General features: G+C 44.4%; 1 protein-coding gene across 2 annotated transcripts in view; it reads left to right on the top strand.

Annotated features, from left to right (window-relative positions):
- Positions 1-15,301, top strand: part of LOC115478528 (leucine-rich repeat-containing protein 15-like) — a 44,625-nt gene extending 29,324 nt beyond the window's left edge. For both annotated transcript variants that reach the window (XM_030215936.1, XM_030215937.1), the window contains exon 2: positions 12,188-15,301. In XM_030215936.1, coding sequence (XP_030071796.1) covers positions 12,193-13,980 — 1,788 coding nt within the window. In that variant the 5' untranslated portion in view covers positions 12,188-12,192 and the 3' untranslated portion in view covers positions 13,981-15,301. The remainder of the gene's footprint in view (positions 1-12,187) is intronic.
- Positions 15,302-17,630: the final 2,329 nt, after the last annotated feature.

Here is a 17,630-nt window from a genome sequence, read left to right on the forward strand (position 1 = left end):
CTACAGTAAGAATAAGTCAAACATGAGCAATAGACAATTACAGCAGTAAAAAATATTCAAATAACAATACAAAGTATGACATGGAGGGGCATAATCGAACGTGAACGCCCATCTCCATGGGCGTCTATGTCTGAGAACGGGTACGTGAAGGGGCGGGACAGACCGTATTTTTAAAAAAAAATGGGCGCCCATCTTTTTTTTCGATAATACGGTTTGTGCCAGGCAAATGCATCGGATTTGTGCGGATTTGAGCTGGACGGTTTCGTTTTTCAGCGATAAACGAACAAATCCAAGGCATTTGGTCATGGGAGGGGCCAGGATTCGTAGTGCACTGGTCCCCCTCACATGCCAGGACACCAACCGGGCACCCTAGGGGGCACTTGTAACAATTAAAAAAAAAAGTAAAATACCTCCCAAGTCCATAGCTCCCTTCATTTGGGTGCTGAGCCCCTCAAATCCCCCCCAAAACCCACTGCCCACAACTCTACACCATTACCATAGCCCTTATGGCTGAAGGGGGGCACCTAGATGTGGGTACAGTGGGTTTTGGGGGCGGTTTGGAGGGCTCCTATTTACCACCACAAGTGTAACAGGTGGGGGGGGGGATGGGCCTGGGTCCACCTGGCTGACGTCCACTGCACCCATTAACAACTGCTCCAGGGACCTGCATACTGCTGTGTTGGAGCTGGGTATGGCATTTGAGGCTGGCATACAGGCTGGAAAAAAAGTTGTTAAAGTTCTGTTTTTTTTGGTGGGAGGGGGTTAGTGACCACTGGGGGAGTCAGGGGTGGTCATCCCCAATTCCCTCTGGTGGTCATCTGGTCATTTAGGACACTTTTTGGGGACTTGTTCGTGAAAAAAAGGGTAAAAAAAAAGTGACCTAAATTTGCGCTAAAAACGCCTTTCTTTTATCGATTATCGGCCGAGGGCGCCCATCTCTCCTCGGCCGATAAACACGCCCCAGTCCCGCCTTCACCATGCCTCCGACACGCCCCAGTCAACTTTGCCCGTTTCCGTGACAGATTGCAGTTGAAGACGCCCAAAATCGGCTTTCAATTATACCGATTTGGGCACCTTTGCGAGATGGGCGCCCATCTCCCGATTTGGGTCGAAATATGGGCGCCCATCACTTTCGAAAATAAGGCCGATAGTATACCACTTACAATGTCAACACAATACATAAGTACATAAGTATTGCCACACTAGGACAGACCATAATAGAACATTTTAATAGACAGCGTAAGGTATAAACAGTGCTGTGGTTGACCATGTTACTCCAGTTTACTTGACCTAATCTACTTGTGGCTCGCTTTCAAGAATTCTTCTCTCTTCTTTCCATAGAGCGAGAGAATCTGATGGCAGATAAGGTTCATTAGACCCATCTTGTCCATCCAATTTTATTTCTGATGCAGTCCATGGAACCCAGAAAATCACTGGTTTTCCCTTCACTTTTTCATAGCTTTACTGGATTCTGTTACTGCCTTACCTAAGAACATAAGTATAGCCATACTAGATCAGAGCAATGGTCCATCTAGCCTAGTATCCTGCTTCCAGCAGTGGCCAATCCAGTACCTGGCGGAAACCCAGTTAGTAGCAACATTCCATACAGAATCCTAAAGAATAGCAAGATTCCGGAATCCCAGAGAGTAACAAGATTCCACACAGAATCCCAAAGAGTAGCACCATTCCATGCTACCAATCCCAGGGCAAACAATGGCTTTCTCATGTCTATCTGAATAGCAGACTATGGACTTTTCCTCCAGGAACTTGTTCAAACCTTTTTTAAACCCAGATACTTACAGTTTAGCCAATTAAATATCTTCTTCACCATCTCCTTCAGGAGGCCCCTTCATGCATCTATCACCCTTTCAGTGAAGAAATATTTTCTAATGATGTCCTGCATTTAACCCTTTGGGATCTCAAACTCAGAATTCTTTTTCCAGGGCAGTATTTCCTAGGCCTGGCCCGGAGAACCCACAGACAGTGGGATTTTCAGTTACTCAGAATGAATATGCATGAGGTACATCTGGAAGTAATGGAGGCAGTTGATGCAAATCTATATCAAGAGTATGCACTGCAGATATCCAAAATCCGGACTGAAATGGGGGTGGGGACCTCTGTTTTAGATCATGGGGTGTTCTGAAAAAAGTTTAGTTCTTGTGCCTAATGTAACCTGAGAAAGGGAATGTATTTCACACAAGCTAGGCACAAATGAGTCCCGGGAGAGATCCGTATTATCAGAAAGGATGGAATCAGCAGAAAAGACAGGTGAATAACAGTTTAAGGAAAATATGATATTAAAAGCAACCGAAAGGGAAAGGAAGACTGGGAAACAGTATTTTTGTGAACACCAGTGTAATCTGCAGGCAGCACAGGCAGGAGAGATCAGAGCTGGTGTTAAACATGCTGGGACCCTTGCAGAAACTTGTGAGAGGGCCCTACAGCAGGCTGCATCTGCTTCGGCTTTAAGCAGACTTAGGGGTCCCCTGTAGCATGGGGGCCCAGGGCAATTGTCCTGTTTGCACTCCCCTAAGATAAGAACATAAGAGTAGCTATACTGGAGTAGCTACATTGGGTCAGACCAGTGGTTCATCTAGCCCAGTATTCTGTTTTCCAAACAGTGGCCAAGCCAGATCACAAGCACCTGGCAGAAACCCAAATTGTGGCAACATTCCATGTAGAACTCCCAAAAATAGCAAGATTCTGGAATCCTAAAGAGTGACAAGGTTCCATGCAGAATCTCAAAGAGTAGCAACATTCCATGTAGAATCCGAAAGAATAGCAAGATTCTGGAATCCTAAAGACTGACAAGATTCCATGCAGAATCTCAGAGTAGCAACATTCCATGTAGAATCCCAAAGAATAGCAAGATTCTAGAATCCTAAAGAGTGACAAGATTCCATGCAGAATCTCAGAGTAGCAACATTCCATACTACAAATCCCAGGGCAAGCAGTTGCTTCCCATGTCTATCTCAATAGCAGTCTATGGAGAGCCTAGTGGTTAGTGCAGCAGACCTTGATCCTGGGGAACTGGGTTACATTCCCACTGCAGCTCCTTATGGCTCTGGACAAGACACTTAACCCTCCATTGCCCCAGGTACAAATAAGCAACTGCTTTGATTGTAGTTGGGGGGGAAAAAAAACACAGAAAGGTGGTATATCAAGTCCCATTTCCCTTTCCCTATTTGAGATTCTACATGGAATGTTGCTACTATTGGTGATTCTAGATGGAATGTTGCTACTATTTGAGATCCTGTTGGTACTATTTGAGATTCTACATGGAATGTTGCTACTATTTGAGGTTCTGTTGCTATTATTTGAGATTCTACATGGAATGTTGCTACTATTAGAGATTCTGTTGCTACTATTGGTGATTCTAGATGGAATGTTGCTACTATTGAGATTCTACATGGAATGTTGCTACTATTTGAGGTTCTGTTACTATTATTTGAGATTCTACGTGGAATGTTGCTATTCCATTAGCAACATTCAATGTAGAAGCCTGCCCTTGCAGATCAGCAACACGGCCGCGCAGGCTTCTGTAATGTTACTAAAGGCTCTATGCTTGCAGAGCCTCTTGTAATGTAATATGGGAAGTCCACGTGTCCAGACTTGTGAATTGTACTCTCTATGTTCCATCTTAAAATCTGCCTCCTTCATGAAGAAATGGAACCTGTGCAGAGCCGCAGATTGGCCACCTTGTTGGGCAGATAGGATGGACCTGCAGGTCTTTATCTGCCGACATTTACTATGTTGCTATGCCTCCACATGTCTCAGTTGCTCCCTTGGCTGCCTAGTACGATGTCTCATTGTATTGCATGGGCAACACGCTGGAGGTGACCAATAGAATGAAGAAGAAGAACCTGTTTTATGAAATGTATCCTTTATTGAGATGAATCAGAGATCAATCTCAAATGTTCAAGCACATTAGGACGCCACAAGCTGTGGAGGAGTAGCCTACTACTACTTATCATTTCTATAGTGCTACTAGACATACGCAGCACTGTACACTTGAACATGAAGAGACAGTCCCTGCTCGACAGAGCTTACAATCTAATTAGGACAGATAAATAGGACAAATAAGGGATAAGGACAAAGAGTAGCAAGATTCCGGAATCCCAAAGAGTAGCAAGATTCTAGAATCCCAAAGAATAGCAAGATTCTGGAATCCCAAAGAGTAGCAAAGATTCTGGAATCCCAAAGACTACTACTACTTATCATTTCTATAGCGCTACTAGACATACGCAGCGCTGTACACTTGAACATGAAGAGACAGTCCCTGCTCGACAGAGCTTATAATCTAATTAGGACAGACAAACATGACAAACAAGAGATAAGGGAATATTAAAGTGAGGATGATAAAATAAGGGTTCTGAACAAGTGAATAAGGGTTAGGAGTTAAAAGCAGCATCAAAAAGGTGGGCTTTTAGCTTAGATTTGAAGACGGCCAGAGATGGAGCTTGATGGACCGGCTCAGGAAGTCTATTCCAGGCATAAGGTACAGCAAGATAAAAGGAACGGAGTCTGGAGTTAGCAGTGGAGGAGAAGGGTGCAGATAAGAGAGATTTACCCAGTGAGTGGAGTTCCCGGGGAGGAATGTAGGGAGAGATGAGAGTGGAGAGGTACTGAGGAGCGGCAGAGTGAATGCACTTATAGGTCAATAAGAGGAGTTTGAACTGTATGCGGAAACGGATAGGAAGCCAGTGAATTGACTTGAGGAAAGGGCTAATACGAGCATAACGACATATATGCAGGACATCAGACTCACAGAAACAGAAGCCTGCACGGTCGCATTGTTGATCTGCAAGGGCAGGCTTCTACATAGAATGTTGCTAGTGGAGGAGTAGCCTAGTGGTTAGTGCAGCGGACTCTGATTCTGGGGAACTGGGTTCGATTCCCACTGCAGCTCCTTATGACTCTGGGCAAGTCACTTGACCCTCCATTGCCCCAGGTACAAATAAGTACCTGTATATACTATGTAAACCACTTCAAATGTAGGTTGCAAAAACCACAGAAAGGCGGCATGTCAAGTCCCATTCCCTTTCCCTATTTGAGATTCTAGATGGAATGTTGCTACTATTTGAGATTCTACAGGGAATGTTGTGGAGGTATAGCCTAGTGGTTAGTGCAGCAGCGGAGTTTGATCCTGGGGAACTGGGTTACATTCCCACTGCAGCTCCTTGTGACTCTGGGCAAGTCACTTAACCCTCCATTGCCCCAGGTACAAATAAGTACCTGTATATACTATATAAACCACTTTGAATGTAGTTTCAAAAACCACAGAAAGGTGATATATCAAGTCCCATTCCCTTTCCCTGTCTTTTGAAACTACAATCTACATCAGGAGTCCATGAATTCTGAGTTAATAAAGTAACATGAAACACAAATAGCGTTGCAGTGAAGCGAACCAATTGCCGAGAATGTAATCACAAGTGCGAACTGTCTAGCAGTTGTAAGAAGCAACAGAGTGAGCATCATGTTTTGGTCATTTGAATGTTCTAATATGTGGACTATTAAGATGTTTAATTTTGAATTGTGCTGACATTGTATCATATCTATATATATAAAACTCACCCTCAACGTTCTATTTGCACTGACGTCACTGAAGCCAGGTTCGTAAGTTCGAAGCTCTGAAGCCACACAAAATCACAGTCTGTGGGCCCCGCCCTCGCGTCAAACGTTATGACGTTGAGGGCGGAGCACATTCTCAGCTTCAAGTTCTGTTGTACTGCACTGTAGCTCTCGCACGGAGGCTGCAGGGGGGCCGGCGACACACGGAGACACAAAGGGACGGAGGGGAGCCTTGCTGGCGCCCGTTTCATTCCGATTTGAAACGGGCCTTCGTTACTAGTATCTATATAACATCAACGTTCTTTTGTGCTGCCTATCATTCTTTATTCATATTCTGTTTACATTTATATTTCTGTTATATGATTTATTTCACAACATTTATATTCTGCACTATCTTCATAAGCTTACATACATAATATAAATATCAGACAAACCGTATTAAAACAATAACATTGTCAACATATTAAAACATACTAAAAACCATCCATAACACTTGTGACCTGAGCTGCTTGTATCTGAATATGCACCACTGTCGTTAATTGTTTTCCATTGCTGTTAAATGTTTATATATTTGATACTGTATCACATTAGTCCTATTACTGGAATTCTATTTGCCATCTCTAAATTTGCCTCACTGACCGTAATTTGGTTATACTACTGTTTCTTGTTAACAAAATTGTAAATTTTATGTCAAGCTGTACTTGCTGTACATTACCTTGGGCGAATCTCTTCATAAAAGTGATTAATACATCTCAATAAATAAATAAATCAATACCTAAGGGGGAAAGTTATCAAGGTGCTGAGTTGGGCTTCCTTTTACCTCATTTTGATTTATCATAGGAGTCACCAACCTGCAGTGTTGCAATACAGCAGGCTTCTCACTTCCGTGGTACATGCATAACGCTGATTATGTGTCACGTCTGTGGCCGTGGCCCCTCTCGGACTCATCTTATTTCCTGTGGTCAGCTTCTGAGCTGGCTTCTGTCTGTTCTTTGTGAGTTAGTTCTGTCTCTGTCTCTGTGTGCTGGCAGCATTGGATTGTCTGGTTACTGTCACCCATTCCAGATTTCAGCCCAGTCCAGTCCGGATCTTCTAGACTGCCAGACTTGCTCTTGTTGTTTGAAACTGCACAGCTCCTGTAGTTGCCTGGTGATTGCTGCAGCTGTGAGCGTCAGCTGCTGCTGGGCTTATTAGCCATTCTGAAATCTTTCTGCTTTGCCTTTGCATCGCCTAAGGCCCTGGTATGTTGGTGCTTGTTGCACTTCTGGTTAGTCTAGTTTCTTGTTCTAGTGCCCTGTCTGATGCTAGTTTAGTTTTGTGTATCTTAGCTTGTACTGCCCTAGTCTTGACTATTGTTTGTATTTCTGTGTCTAGTTCTGGGTTCTCTGTGTTTCTTGTTTAGTGGCTGCCTGGCAGCTTTCAGTTCTGTCTTTTGTTTGTCAGTGTTTGTGTTTCTGTTTAGGGGCTGCGTTTGCAGCTTTTAGTCCTGACTTGTTGTGTGTAGTCTGTTGGTATTCAGTCCTGCCTTGCCCAGTAAGTCCTGCCGGCCGCCTGCAGCCAGGGGCTCAACTCCTGGTGAAAAGCAGCCAAGCGCAGGTGAAGTTTAAGTGTGCCTGTTCTGCATTGTCTCCAGTTTGGGGGTGGTTTTGCCTGCCACTACCGCTCCTCGGCAGTGGCCCAAGGGCTTACAACCTAGTTCCAGTTCGGAAAACGTGATATTATGATTAACCTCACAAGAAGAATTATGCCACGGACCCAGGAATATCGGGCAGCAAAGTCATAGCCCAATGCTCCTGAACTGCACTTTAAAGGGGCCATGTATAGCACCTCGAGATGCTACCTGCTCCCTTCAAGTCAACCTCTCCCTGAATCCCCCCTCCCAAGTACCACGAGACTACCATTGGGAGTTAACAATGTGTTATTTTGGATGACACCCCCAGCAAGGGCAGGAGTGACTAGGGATTGCTACTACCTGAACCCTGTAGCCAAGTGCCGCTAGGTGCAGCCAAGGATAGAACAATCTCCTCCAGCCACAGGCTCCTGGTATAGTCAAGGAATAAATGTCCACCCGCAACTTCAATCTTAAAGACTTTATTCCATGCAGGTTTCTAGTAGACCTGATACACAGTTCCAACAGCTGCATTCACCTTCAATCTTAAGCACATATAAGTCACCTGAAAGTGTGTGGCAAATAGTCCCCTTTAAGCAGTAGGCTATCAGCACATACCAGGATTCAATACAGGCTCACAGTCAGCTCCAGTCTGGGCTCTTTATCCAGTGCACAATAAACAGTAGTTCAATTCCAAATAGAAGCAGTTCTTTCAGTTCATCATCACAGTTAAATCACACAGCAGCAGTTTCTACCTTCTACTCTGTTTACCTTCAGGAGAGTTCAATACTTTAGGGACTCCTCATACCCAAGGGATTTCACCCTGCATCAACTTCACTGGTAAATTCAATACTTTAGGGACCTCCCTTACCCAAGGATTTTTAGCCTGCAAATACTTTTGGGACTTCCTCACACCCCAGGGATTTCAGCCTGCTTCAGTACTTTAGGGACCTCTCTTACCCAAGGGTTTTCAGCCTGCAACTGCTTCTCTCCTTTGCATCTCTCTCCTCTGGGACTCCTTCCCACTTGCCTAATCAATCCCTGGCTACTGCTCTCACAACCAATCATTCTCCTTCCATTAGCTTCCCCCACACCAATGCCAACTGAGTTAAGCATTAGACTAATGATGAGCTCCTGCACACAGGGTTTCCTATCTCTCTTTCCCCCTAGTGGCAGCCAATCTACACATCCTGCCAGCTTACACCCATATATTCCCCTATTGCAGCTAGGAGTCCAGTCCGGGTTTTTCATCTCACACCCTGGCTCCTTGCCTGCAATGCCTTCTGGGACTTGTATTTCAGACTGAAACTGCCTTAACCCAACTATCCTGGATGTGACTCTATCACAACCCACTAGGGACAAGGGATTTGTTAAGGTAAGCCTGGGGAGGACGGGGGGGGGGGGGGGGGCCCTAGTGAGGAGGATTAAGGATGGAGGATTCAGGTAGGGAAGGCTTGTTTTGGGGGTCCTTATTTGGGAAGGGCACCTCAGAAGGGGGTTTGTGCTGGGCAGGGCTTTTTTTGAGGGGTACTGAGTACCGGCACCTTTTCCATTGGCTGCTAAAATTGACCCATGGTCCCCAAGTTTTAATGAAAGAGCTCAGGCTCTACACACCAATTCTGCCTTGTCATAGATTCTGTGACTGGTTGTGGGGGGCCTGGCTATTATGAGGTGGGTCCCTCATTGATCACCCCACCCCTGAAGGATGGCCTCGCATTTGAGTACCGACACCTTTTCCGTTGTCTGCTAAAATCGACCCATGGTCCCCAAGTTTTAATGAAAGAGCTCAGGCTCTACACACCAATTCTGCCTTGTCATAGGTTCTGTGACTGGTTGCAGGGGGCCTGGCTATTGTGGGGAGGGTCCCTCAGTGATTACCCCCACCCCTGAAGGGTGGCCTAGCATTTGAGTACCGGCACCTTTTTCACTAGAAAAAGTGCACTGGTGCTGGGTGAGGCCATCTCAAAGGTGCTATGTGTGGCCCTTTCAAGTTGTGGCTTGGAAGCATCAGGTCATACTTTGCTGATGCCCTGTTTGCCCCATCCCCTACGCTGGCCCTGGCAGTAACATTATAGAATACTAAGACTTATATCCATAAGTGCTATGCATGCGTATTCTAGAAATGAAGCATAACTTATTTAGTGCATAAATGCAAGGGAAGCTTTCACAGGGGAGGAGCAAGGGACGGGTGTGGGCGGGACCAACTTACAGAGTACCGTAACCTATGTGCTAAGGTGCTGCATTTACCTGTGCTATTGACATGACATGGGGGGGGGGGGGGGGGAAGCATGGTTAAATATAGGTGTATAGATGCTGATTTATGCTAATATTCTGTAATGGGAACTTGGCACATAGATACTGTTGTACAATTTGGGCTCAATGAGCTGTATCTAGATGCTTAGCTTATGATGTCCAGCCCCCAGTGTCAGTACCTTCCCTTTCAAAGTGAGGCACAAGGTTTCAGCCTGTGGACTTTGTACCTGGCAGACAGTTTGAGAATTGCCCCTATAAAAGGGGGAAAGAGTCCTAAAACACTATTCCTTTACAAACCTGAAAAGTCTGAGCTAGAACATTACGGCGAATGCGTTTTCCTAACATAGGGAAGATTCCAGGTATGATTGTGTTAATTTGATGGTACTAGATATATTTATGAAAAGCCCAAGACACATAACGTAAATTACTTATAACCATTTTATTGAAGAAAGACTGAATCTAATCATGAGATGCAGACTGGTGAGAAGGCTCGAGTCTCTGAGCAACATATCCAAATCAATTTGCTACTGAATGTACAAAGTTTTATGGCACTTAACGTTTTATTGCTTGTTAATCTGATGCTTTCTGAAAGTGGCTGGGATCCTTTCACTGAATCTGATGCTAGCAAGGATCCTACTAGGTTACTAGCCTGCTTATAATCGAACGAGAAAAACGCCCAAGTTCCGACCTAAATTGGGAGATGGACGTTTATCTCACAAAAACAAATAACGCGGTATAATCGAAAGCCGAACTTAGACGTTTTCAATTGCACTCCATCGCGGAAGCGTACAAATTTGACGGGGGCGTGTTGGAGGCGTGGTGAAGGTGGGACTGAGGCATGGTTATCACCCGAACAGAGATGGGCGCCTTTCGCCGATAATGGAAAAAAAGTATGCGTTTGTAGCTAGAATTTAGGGCACTTTTCCTGGACCCTGTTTTTTCACGAATAAGGCCCCCAAAAGTGCCCTAAATGACCAGATTACCACCAGAGGGAATCGGGGATGACCTCCCCTGACTCCCCCAGTGGTCACTAACCCCCGCCCACCACAAAAAATGATGTTTCACAACTTTTTATTTTCACCCTCAAATGTCATACCCACCTCCCTGGCAGCAGTATGCAGGTCCCTGGAGCAGTTGTTAGGGGGTGCAGTGGACTTCAGGCAGGTGGACCCAGGCCCATCCCCCTCTACCTGTTACAATTGTGCTGCTTAATGCTTAGTCGTCCAACCCCTCCCAAACCCACTGTACCCACATGTAGGTGCCCCGCTTCACCCCTTAGGGCTATAGTAATGGTGTAGACTTGTGGGCGGTGGGTTTTGAGGGGGATTTGGGGGGCTCAACACACAAGGGAAGGGTGCTATGCACCTGGGAGCTCTTTTACCTTTTTTTTTGTTTTTGTAAAAGTGCCCCCTAGGGTGCCCGGTTGGTGTCCTGGCATGTGAGGGGGACCAGTGCACTACGACTCCTGGCCCCTCCCACGAACAAATGCCTTGGATTTATTCGTTTTTGAGCTGGGCGCTTTCATTTTCCATTATCACTGAAAAACAAAAACGCCCAGCTCACAAATTGTCGAATAAAACATGGACGTCTATTTTTTTCGAAAATACGGTTCGGTCCGCCCCTTCACGGACCCGTTCTCGGAGATAAACGCCCATGGAGATAGACGTTTTCGTTCGATTATGCCCCTCTAGGAGAATCAGCATATTGGTTTTGGGTATCCTGAGAATATTGGGTGGTCTTCTAAAGTTCTACACTAACCCTCAGAATCTATATAGAGCAACTTGAGCTGTGCAATGCAATTCAGGTCATATTCTGTATCGTATGCATGACTTAATTATCTTAACAAGCCAATCAGTGCTGATACTTGCCAACTAACAAGCAATTAATGGCACTAATTGGCTTTAATTAGAATTTACATGCACAACTTGCTAAGCGTATTTTAAAAAGTGATGCGTGTAAATTTTAATGCGCGCTGCCGACAAGGGGTGCGGCCATGGGCGAGGAATGGGTGGATCATGAGTGTTTCTATAAATTATGTGCGCTTTTATAGAATACACTTGCCATGACTAGATTTAGTCACGCAGATGGGCCCTAGGTGTATTCCATAAAGTGCACCGAACTTTGGGTGCATAGAACACACCTACGCGTATTTTTTTTCGGCACTGATTTTTAAGGAATCATATATAGAATCTAGCCCTAAATGACTTGTGGTTCACAAATTGCTTCTGTTGAGTTTATGTTTTGAGACAGACATGAGAAGCAACTGCTTGCCCTGGGATTTGTAGTATGGAATGTTGATACTCTTTGAGATTCTGAATGGAATCTTGCTACTCTTTAGGATTCCGGAATCTATGGTGTTCTGCATGGAATGTTGTCATGATCTGGGTTTCTGCCAGGTACTTGTGACCTGGCTTGGCCACTGTTTGGAAAACAGGATACTGGGCTAGATGGACCATTGGTTTGACCCAGTAGGGCTACTCTTATGTTCTTATGGGAAAAGAACAATGGAGCTGGTATGAACCAGTGCAATGACAGAGAAGTTCCACACAAGCTGTATCTCATTTGGGGGGGGGGGGGGGGGGGGGGGGGGGGGTTGTATTATCTCTTTTCCAGCTGTTTTATGATTAATTCCTCTGACATAATTTTCTGTTGCATTTTTTGTTTTGGAATAATAGAATGACAACTGCTAAATTCTTAACTATTGTAATGTCTCTTGAGACCTTAATAATACTTCTTCTTCTTTTTTTTCCCCAGTGATCATGGAGGGGACGACCTGCTTATTTCTGCTTTTGTGTTTTCTTACTACTTCCTTGGTTTTCGGCGAATGCCCTAATGGATGTACTTGTCCTACACCGACTCAAGTGGACTGTTCTGGAGCAGCAATTACCGAGGTCACAAATTTCATTCCTGAATATACCAAAACATTGCAGATCTTCAATACCCGAGTAACAGAGCTGACTGATTCTCCTTTTCAGAATCTGTCTGGGTTGGTCATTTTAAGAATTGAGAAAAATGAGCTCTCCCAAATCAGTTCTGATGCATTTGATAGCTTAGTTAACCTTCGTTATCTTAGTCTTTCAAACAACAGGCTTCAAGAGTTACCCCATGATCTCTTTAAAAATCTTGAGAGATTAACAACACTTCTGGTAGCCAACAATCAGCTTTCTCAGATCCATCCAACCCTCTTCACTCCTCTAAAAAACTTAATAGATCTTCAACTGTGGGGCAATAATCTGAAGTTCATTCCTCAGGGAATTTTTTTTCAAATGCATAACCTTCTCAAGTTAAACCTAGGGAAAAACAGCCTTACAAGTATACCTGCCAACTCTTTCAAAAATCTCACTAGGCTCCAGGCCCTTCGCCTATATGAAAATAAACTTAGAGAAATTCCTGAAGGTGCCTTTGATAGACTTGGAGATCTTACTGAGCTTGGATTACATCACAACCAGGTCAGACGATTACCAGCTAAGCTGTTTTCAAACAATCAAAATTTACAGAAATTGTTTTTGTCCAACAATCTAATTGCAGCCCTACCACGGGGGATCTTTGCTAATTTACCTGAACTTTCCAGGTTAACTCTATTTGGAAATGCATTTGCAAAGATTACTGTAGGCGTTTTTGGACCAATGCAGAAACTGAAAGAACTGTGGTTATATGACAACCAACTTGTGACCATTCCAAATAATGTATTCAGTAATTTAACCCAATTACAATTGCTTAGTTTGTCCAGGAACAAGATAAATTCAATCTCTTCCAATGCTTTCAATGGATTGAGTGAACTCCTGGAACTGTCACTTCACACCAATGCTCTCACTAACTTGGAGGAAGAGGTTTTCAATAATTTGCCCAAACTACAGAACATCTCACTTCACAACAATAAGCTGAAGTCTCTTCCTAGAAGACTTTTCAGAAAGCTAAGTGGTCTGAAGAATATACAGCTGCAAAATAATTCATTAGGGAAGCTTCCACCAGGCTTCTTTGAATCTCTGGAACATCTGAACGAGGTTAAATTATATGACAACCAATGGAGATGTGATGCCGGGATCCGTTCTCTCAAGAAATGGATTCTTCTAAATCACCTTAAACTAGGGAACAGCAGTCAAGTAGTGTGCTCTGACCCACCACTGTTAAGGGGTCGACCCATTTTAGAATTACATGATGACCCATCATCTCTTGGTACTGCTGCTACAACCATTGACGCCGATCCAGCAGTGTCTGAGGAGCTGGAAACACCAGATAGCACCACTTCCTATTCATTATCTTCTGACAACCCAACGGATGAAACCTCACCACTAGTGCTTTCCAGAACAACTACAGAAGAGACCGAAAGTACGTTCATAACGAAATCAAGCAGTTTACCTTCTCCTGAAGATGGCAGAAAAAGAGGACTCTGGGGATTAAACAGCCTTCAGAGTGGCGTGGTCATTGCTGTGATAGCATTATGCTGCATTGCGCTTTTATGTACATTAATAGTATGTGGACTCTACAAAAGAAAGAAAAGAAGCCACGTAGTTCTCATGAGAATGAAACAACCAAACGAAGCTTAATGTAGAGACTGGATTCCATTCTAAAATGAATGAGAAGCAAATACGTACATTCTAGTGCTTGTGCTGTCACTCCACTGCCTTGGGGCCCCTTTCATCAATCCAATGACCCAAGGCCTCTACCAGTCAGGTCTACTTACAAATCTAGGATACGTGTATTTAATGGTGCATCTATAACGTGTTCACGTTTTAACCTTAAGCATATGTGTTTCTGATTAGCAATTGAATTCAAATTACTTCTGTCATATATTGTAGCTGATGTAATATTATTTATATAGTATGATCAATGAGCTTATTGATCTAGGCTTGCCGATATTGCATTTAGCTTTGAAGGAAAGGAATCTGTAGTACTCTTTATCGATGACGTGCAACTATGTGGCTCTTTGCATTTCTTGCCAGGCCCTCAATGTTGTGCACTTTCGTGGCTGTAAAGAAATAACAGTTCAGGCACTGTTCACTGGTTGCTGTTTTACAAAGTTGCTGAAACAGCCACTAGAAGGAAATTTAAGTTGGGTAAAATAATTTATGTTGGATCCAGTTTTCCTTAGTGGCAGTGTGGGTTGGCTCAACTGGAGAAACCAAATACCTTCCAGTCTTACGCACATATAGTTCACAGCCATACTATATTTGTGAACGTATGTGACCATGGAACAAGGTCAAAATCTCCTGAAGAACCTCAAGGCACTGTTTCTTCTGAGGAGCACACATTCTTCCGGAAACTGCTGCACATTAGACTGCGGTTTACAGAGCTTGGTGTGACGGAGGACTGCAATGAGTCTGTCATGTAGCAACTCACCAAATCAGTAGGTAGGAAGCGTCAGACCACAAGTTTAGAAGTTGCTCATGTTGCTGGCACACAAGAAACTGGGAGAGGGAGGTGGGAAAGATGGACAGACCTCTGGTGCTGTTCCCTACAGTGCCAGAAAATACTGGTTCTCATCAGAAGCATAGCCAGTGGGAGTGAAGAGACACATATGTGCACTGCGACGGAGCACCTAAAAAGTCGGCGCCGGTGCCAACCAAAGTCCATTTGGGGGCATGGTTGCTCCCCTGGCGCCCCACCTAGCTGTGCTACTGGCTCTCACAATGAGAAACAAATAGTGACCGATACTCAACACTAACAGCATGTAAATTATATGCACGCTGTTGGTGTTCAGCATTGGTTGGTAAAAGGGGTTGGAACGTTCCTGGCGCATGGCCACGAGAACGGGGAGGGGGGGTTCCACATATGCTTAATAGTTCTATGGAGCTGCCCATAAAATTGCAAATGATGTTGACCCTCTCTGCCCTGTACTTCTGCAATCAATGAGAGTGTTCAGAGTACTGTTATAAGTACATAAGTAATGCCATACTGGGAAAAGACCAAAGGTCCATCGAGCCCAGCATCCTGTCCCTGACAGCGGCCAGTCCAGGTCAAGGGCACCTGGCAAGCTACCCAAACATACAAACATTTTATACAAGTTATTCCTGAAATTGTGGATTTTTCCCTAATCCATTTAGTCTATGGACTAAAGTCTATGGACTTGTCCTTTAGGAAACCGTCCAACCCCTTTTTAAACTCTACCAAGCTAACCGCCTTCACTACGTTCTCCGGCAATGAATTCCAGAGTTTAATAATGCGCTGGGTGAAGAAAAATTTTCCCCTATTTGTTTTAAATTTACTACACTGTTGGCCTTGCGACCCTTAGCTGGGAGCATTGAGCATCCAGCAGAAATTTTGGGCAGAGACGCCTGTAAAGCACCTCCAGTTCTGGAGCCATTGGTAGATTTTAGTCATTAGGGCAGAGGTTTTCCATGCACTGTTTCTCTGTGCATTGCATGGAGTCGCTAATGTGCTCACTTTTAATACTAGTGAGCTCACTAGCAAGAGACTTTCGGTCACTGATTGCAGGCATGGTAAAGCACAACAACATTTCATGTAGACTGTCAAAAACTGGTCTAAATGAAATGTTGCAAGCACAGTAACCTTTGAGCATTTCCCTCTGAGTGGTGAGCTGCTTCTGGAGGTGTCCACTGCTCGGCTGCCGGACTGGATTCTGGGAGGGAAGAGGGTGGGAACATGTGCTGGGAATGGGGGAAAGTGGCAGGTCAAGAATGGATGTTGAGGAAGAAAGATGAATGGTGGGGGAGTGAATGCTGAGAAGACAGCACTGGGGGGGGGGGGGGGGAGGAAGTGGAGGCAAGTGGCTGGGCAGCAGATGCTGGGGAAGCAGGCTCAAGGAGGCAGGATGCTGGGGAAGGAGATGATTGATTCAGGGGACAGGTTTTGGGTGGAGGAAGATGGGGGAGTAAGAGTTGGGGCAGAGGCTGGAAAGGACACTAGGGGGCAAATACAGGAGATAAGGGAGCAAGAAGTAGGAAGCAGATATTGGGGAAGTAAGGAGTGGTTGCCAGCAGAAGTGTGGACGCTAGGGAAAAAAGAATTGAAGGGTTGGTAGAGGGAATGAAAAAACAGGAAAATCTGCATTATAAGAGCAATGTTTAGAACTGCCCACATTGCTGCCATGGTGCTTTTTTATCTCATCATTTTGCACCAATTTTCAAACTGAAAATGCCTGCATACCTTCACTGCCTCAGGAAAGAGCAGCCAAAGACACCACTTTTTTTCTGGAGGTGCTTTTCTAGTCAAAAAATATGCGCGATCCCAGCCCTAGCCCTGCCCCCAGGAATGCCCCTGCCCCATGCAGGGAAAAAAGTACATTCACTGTAGAACACGGCATGTTTTTTCACCTGCTCACAGGGTAGACTATGATCATATGGCTGATTTCCATGGGTAAAAAGCTGATTTACCACAGAAATGGCTCTGCAAATTGACTTCAAAATGGAAGAAGAAACAAAGGAAGGAAGGAAGGAAGGATAGAAGAGTGAAAAATGAAGAGGTAGGTTGAGAGCAAAAAAACAACAATCAAAATGTGGGAACATAGATAGAGCAGCAAGAAGAGAAGAAATGGAAGCTGAGGAAGATAGACTCCTGGGGTCCTACAATGGTGGCAGGACTAGGATGCAAATAGATCACAGGGGGAGCAGTTGAATGAGATGGGAGACCTCCCCCTCCTCCCCACACTCATCTGTAAAAGTGATGTGTATGACAGTAGCATATACCCACACATGCCCCCTGCCAAAAAAAAAAAAATCACAGGTCACTTTGTCCTAACGGTCTCAAATATTCCTGAAAATTCAGGTATTTTGTTGGTGCTAGGCCATGTTTTGCTAATCTTGTTTTCTGCTTGTAAGTCAGAATATATCAGAGGTCTGCCTGAGTAAGACCAGATCCATAGAGACATGATTGTAACCCAACTCAGCTTACGTTCTGTGTGGGTTGGACTAGTGCCAGGTCATAGCCTACTTGACTGTTCCTTCTTAGCATTCAGCTCTTCCAAGTCACGTTTCTTAGATATTACTGTGGCCATAGCCACCTTCTCCTATCTAGATTTGCATATAAATGTATATTTCTGAAGGTCAATTTTCTTTTCTGAATCCCCTGACTGTCAACCTTGGCCTTGTGTTCCAATTGCCGAGAGTATATACATCAGAAATACTCAAAAGTATTCATGAGAGCTTTTTGATAGATACTTTCCTTGCTGATGGACACCAATTTCTTTCTAAACAGGAAAAGATGTAATTTAATCAACTATTAATCTAAAACCACTAGT

Source organism: Microcaecilia unicolor, chromosome 10 (assembly GCF_901765095.1).
Source record: "Microcaecilia unicolor chromosome 10, aMicUni1.1, whole genome shotgun sequence".
In the NCBI taxonomy this organism is placed as follows: Eukaryota; Metazoa; Chordata; class Amphibia; order Gymnophiona; family Siphonopidae; genus Microcaecilia; species Microcaecilia unicolor.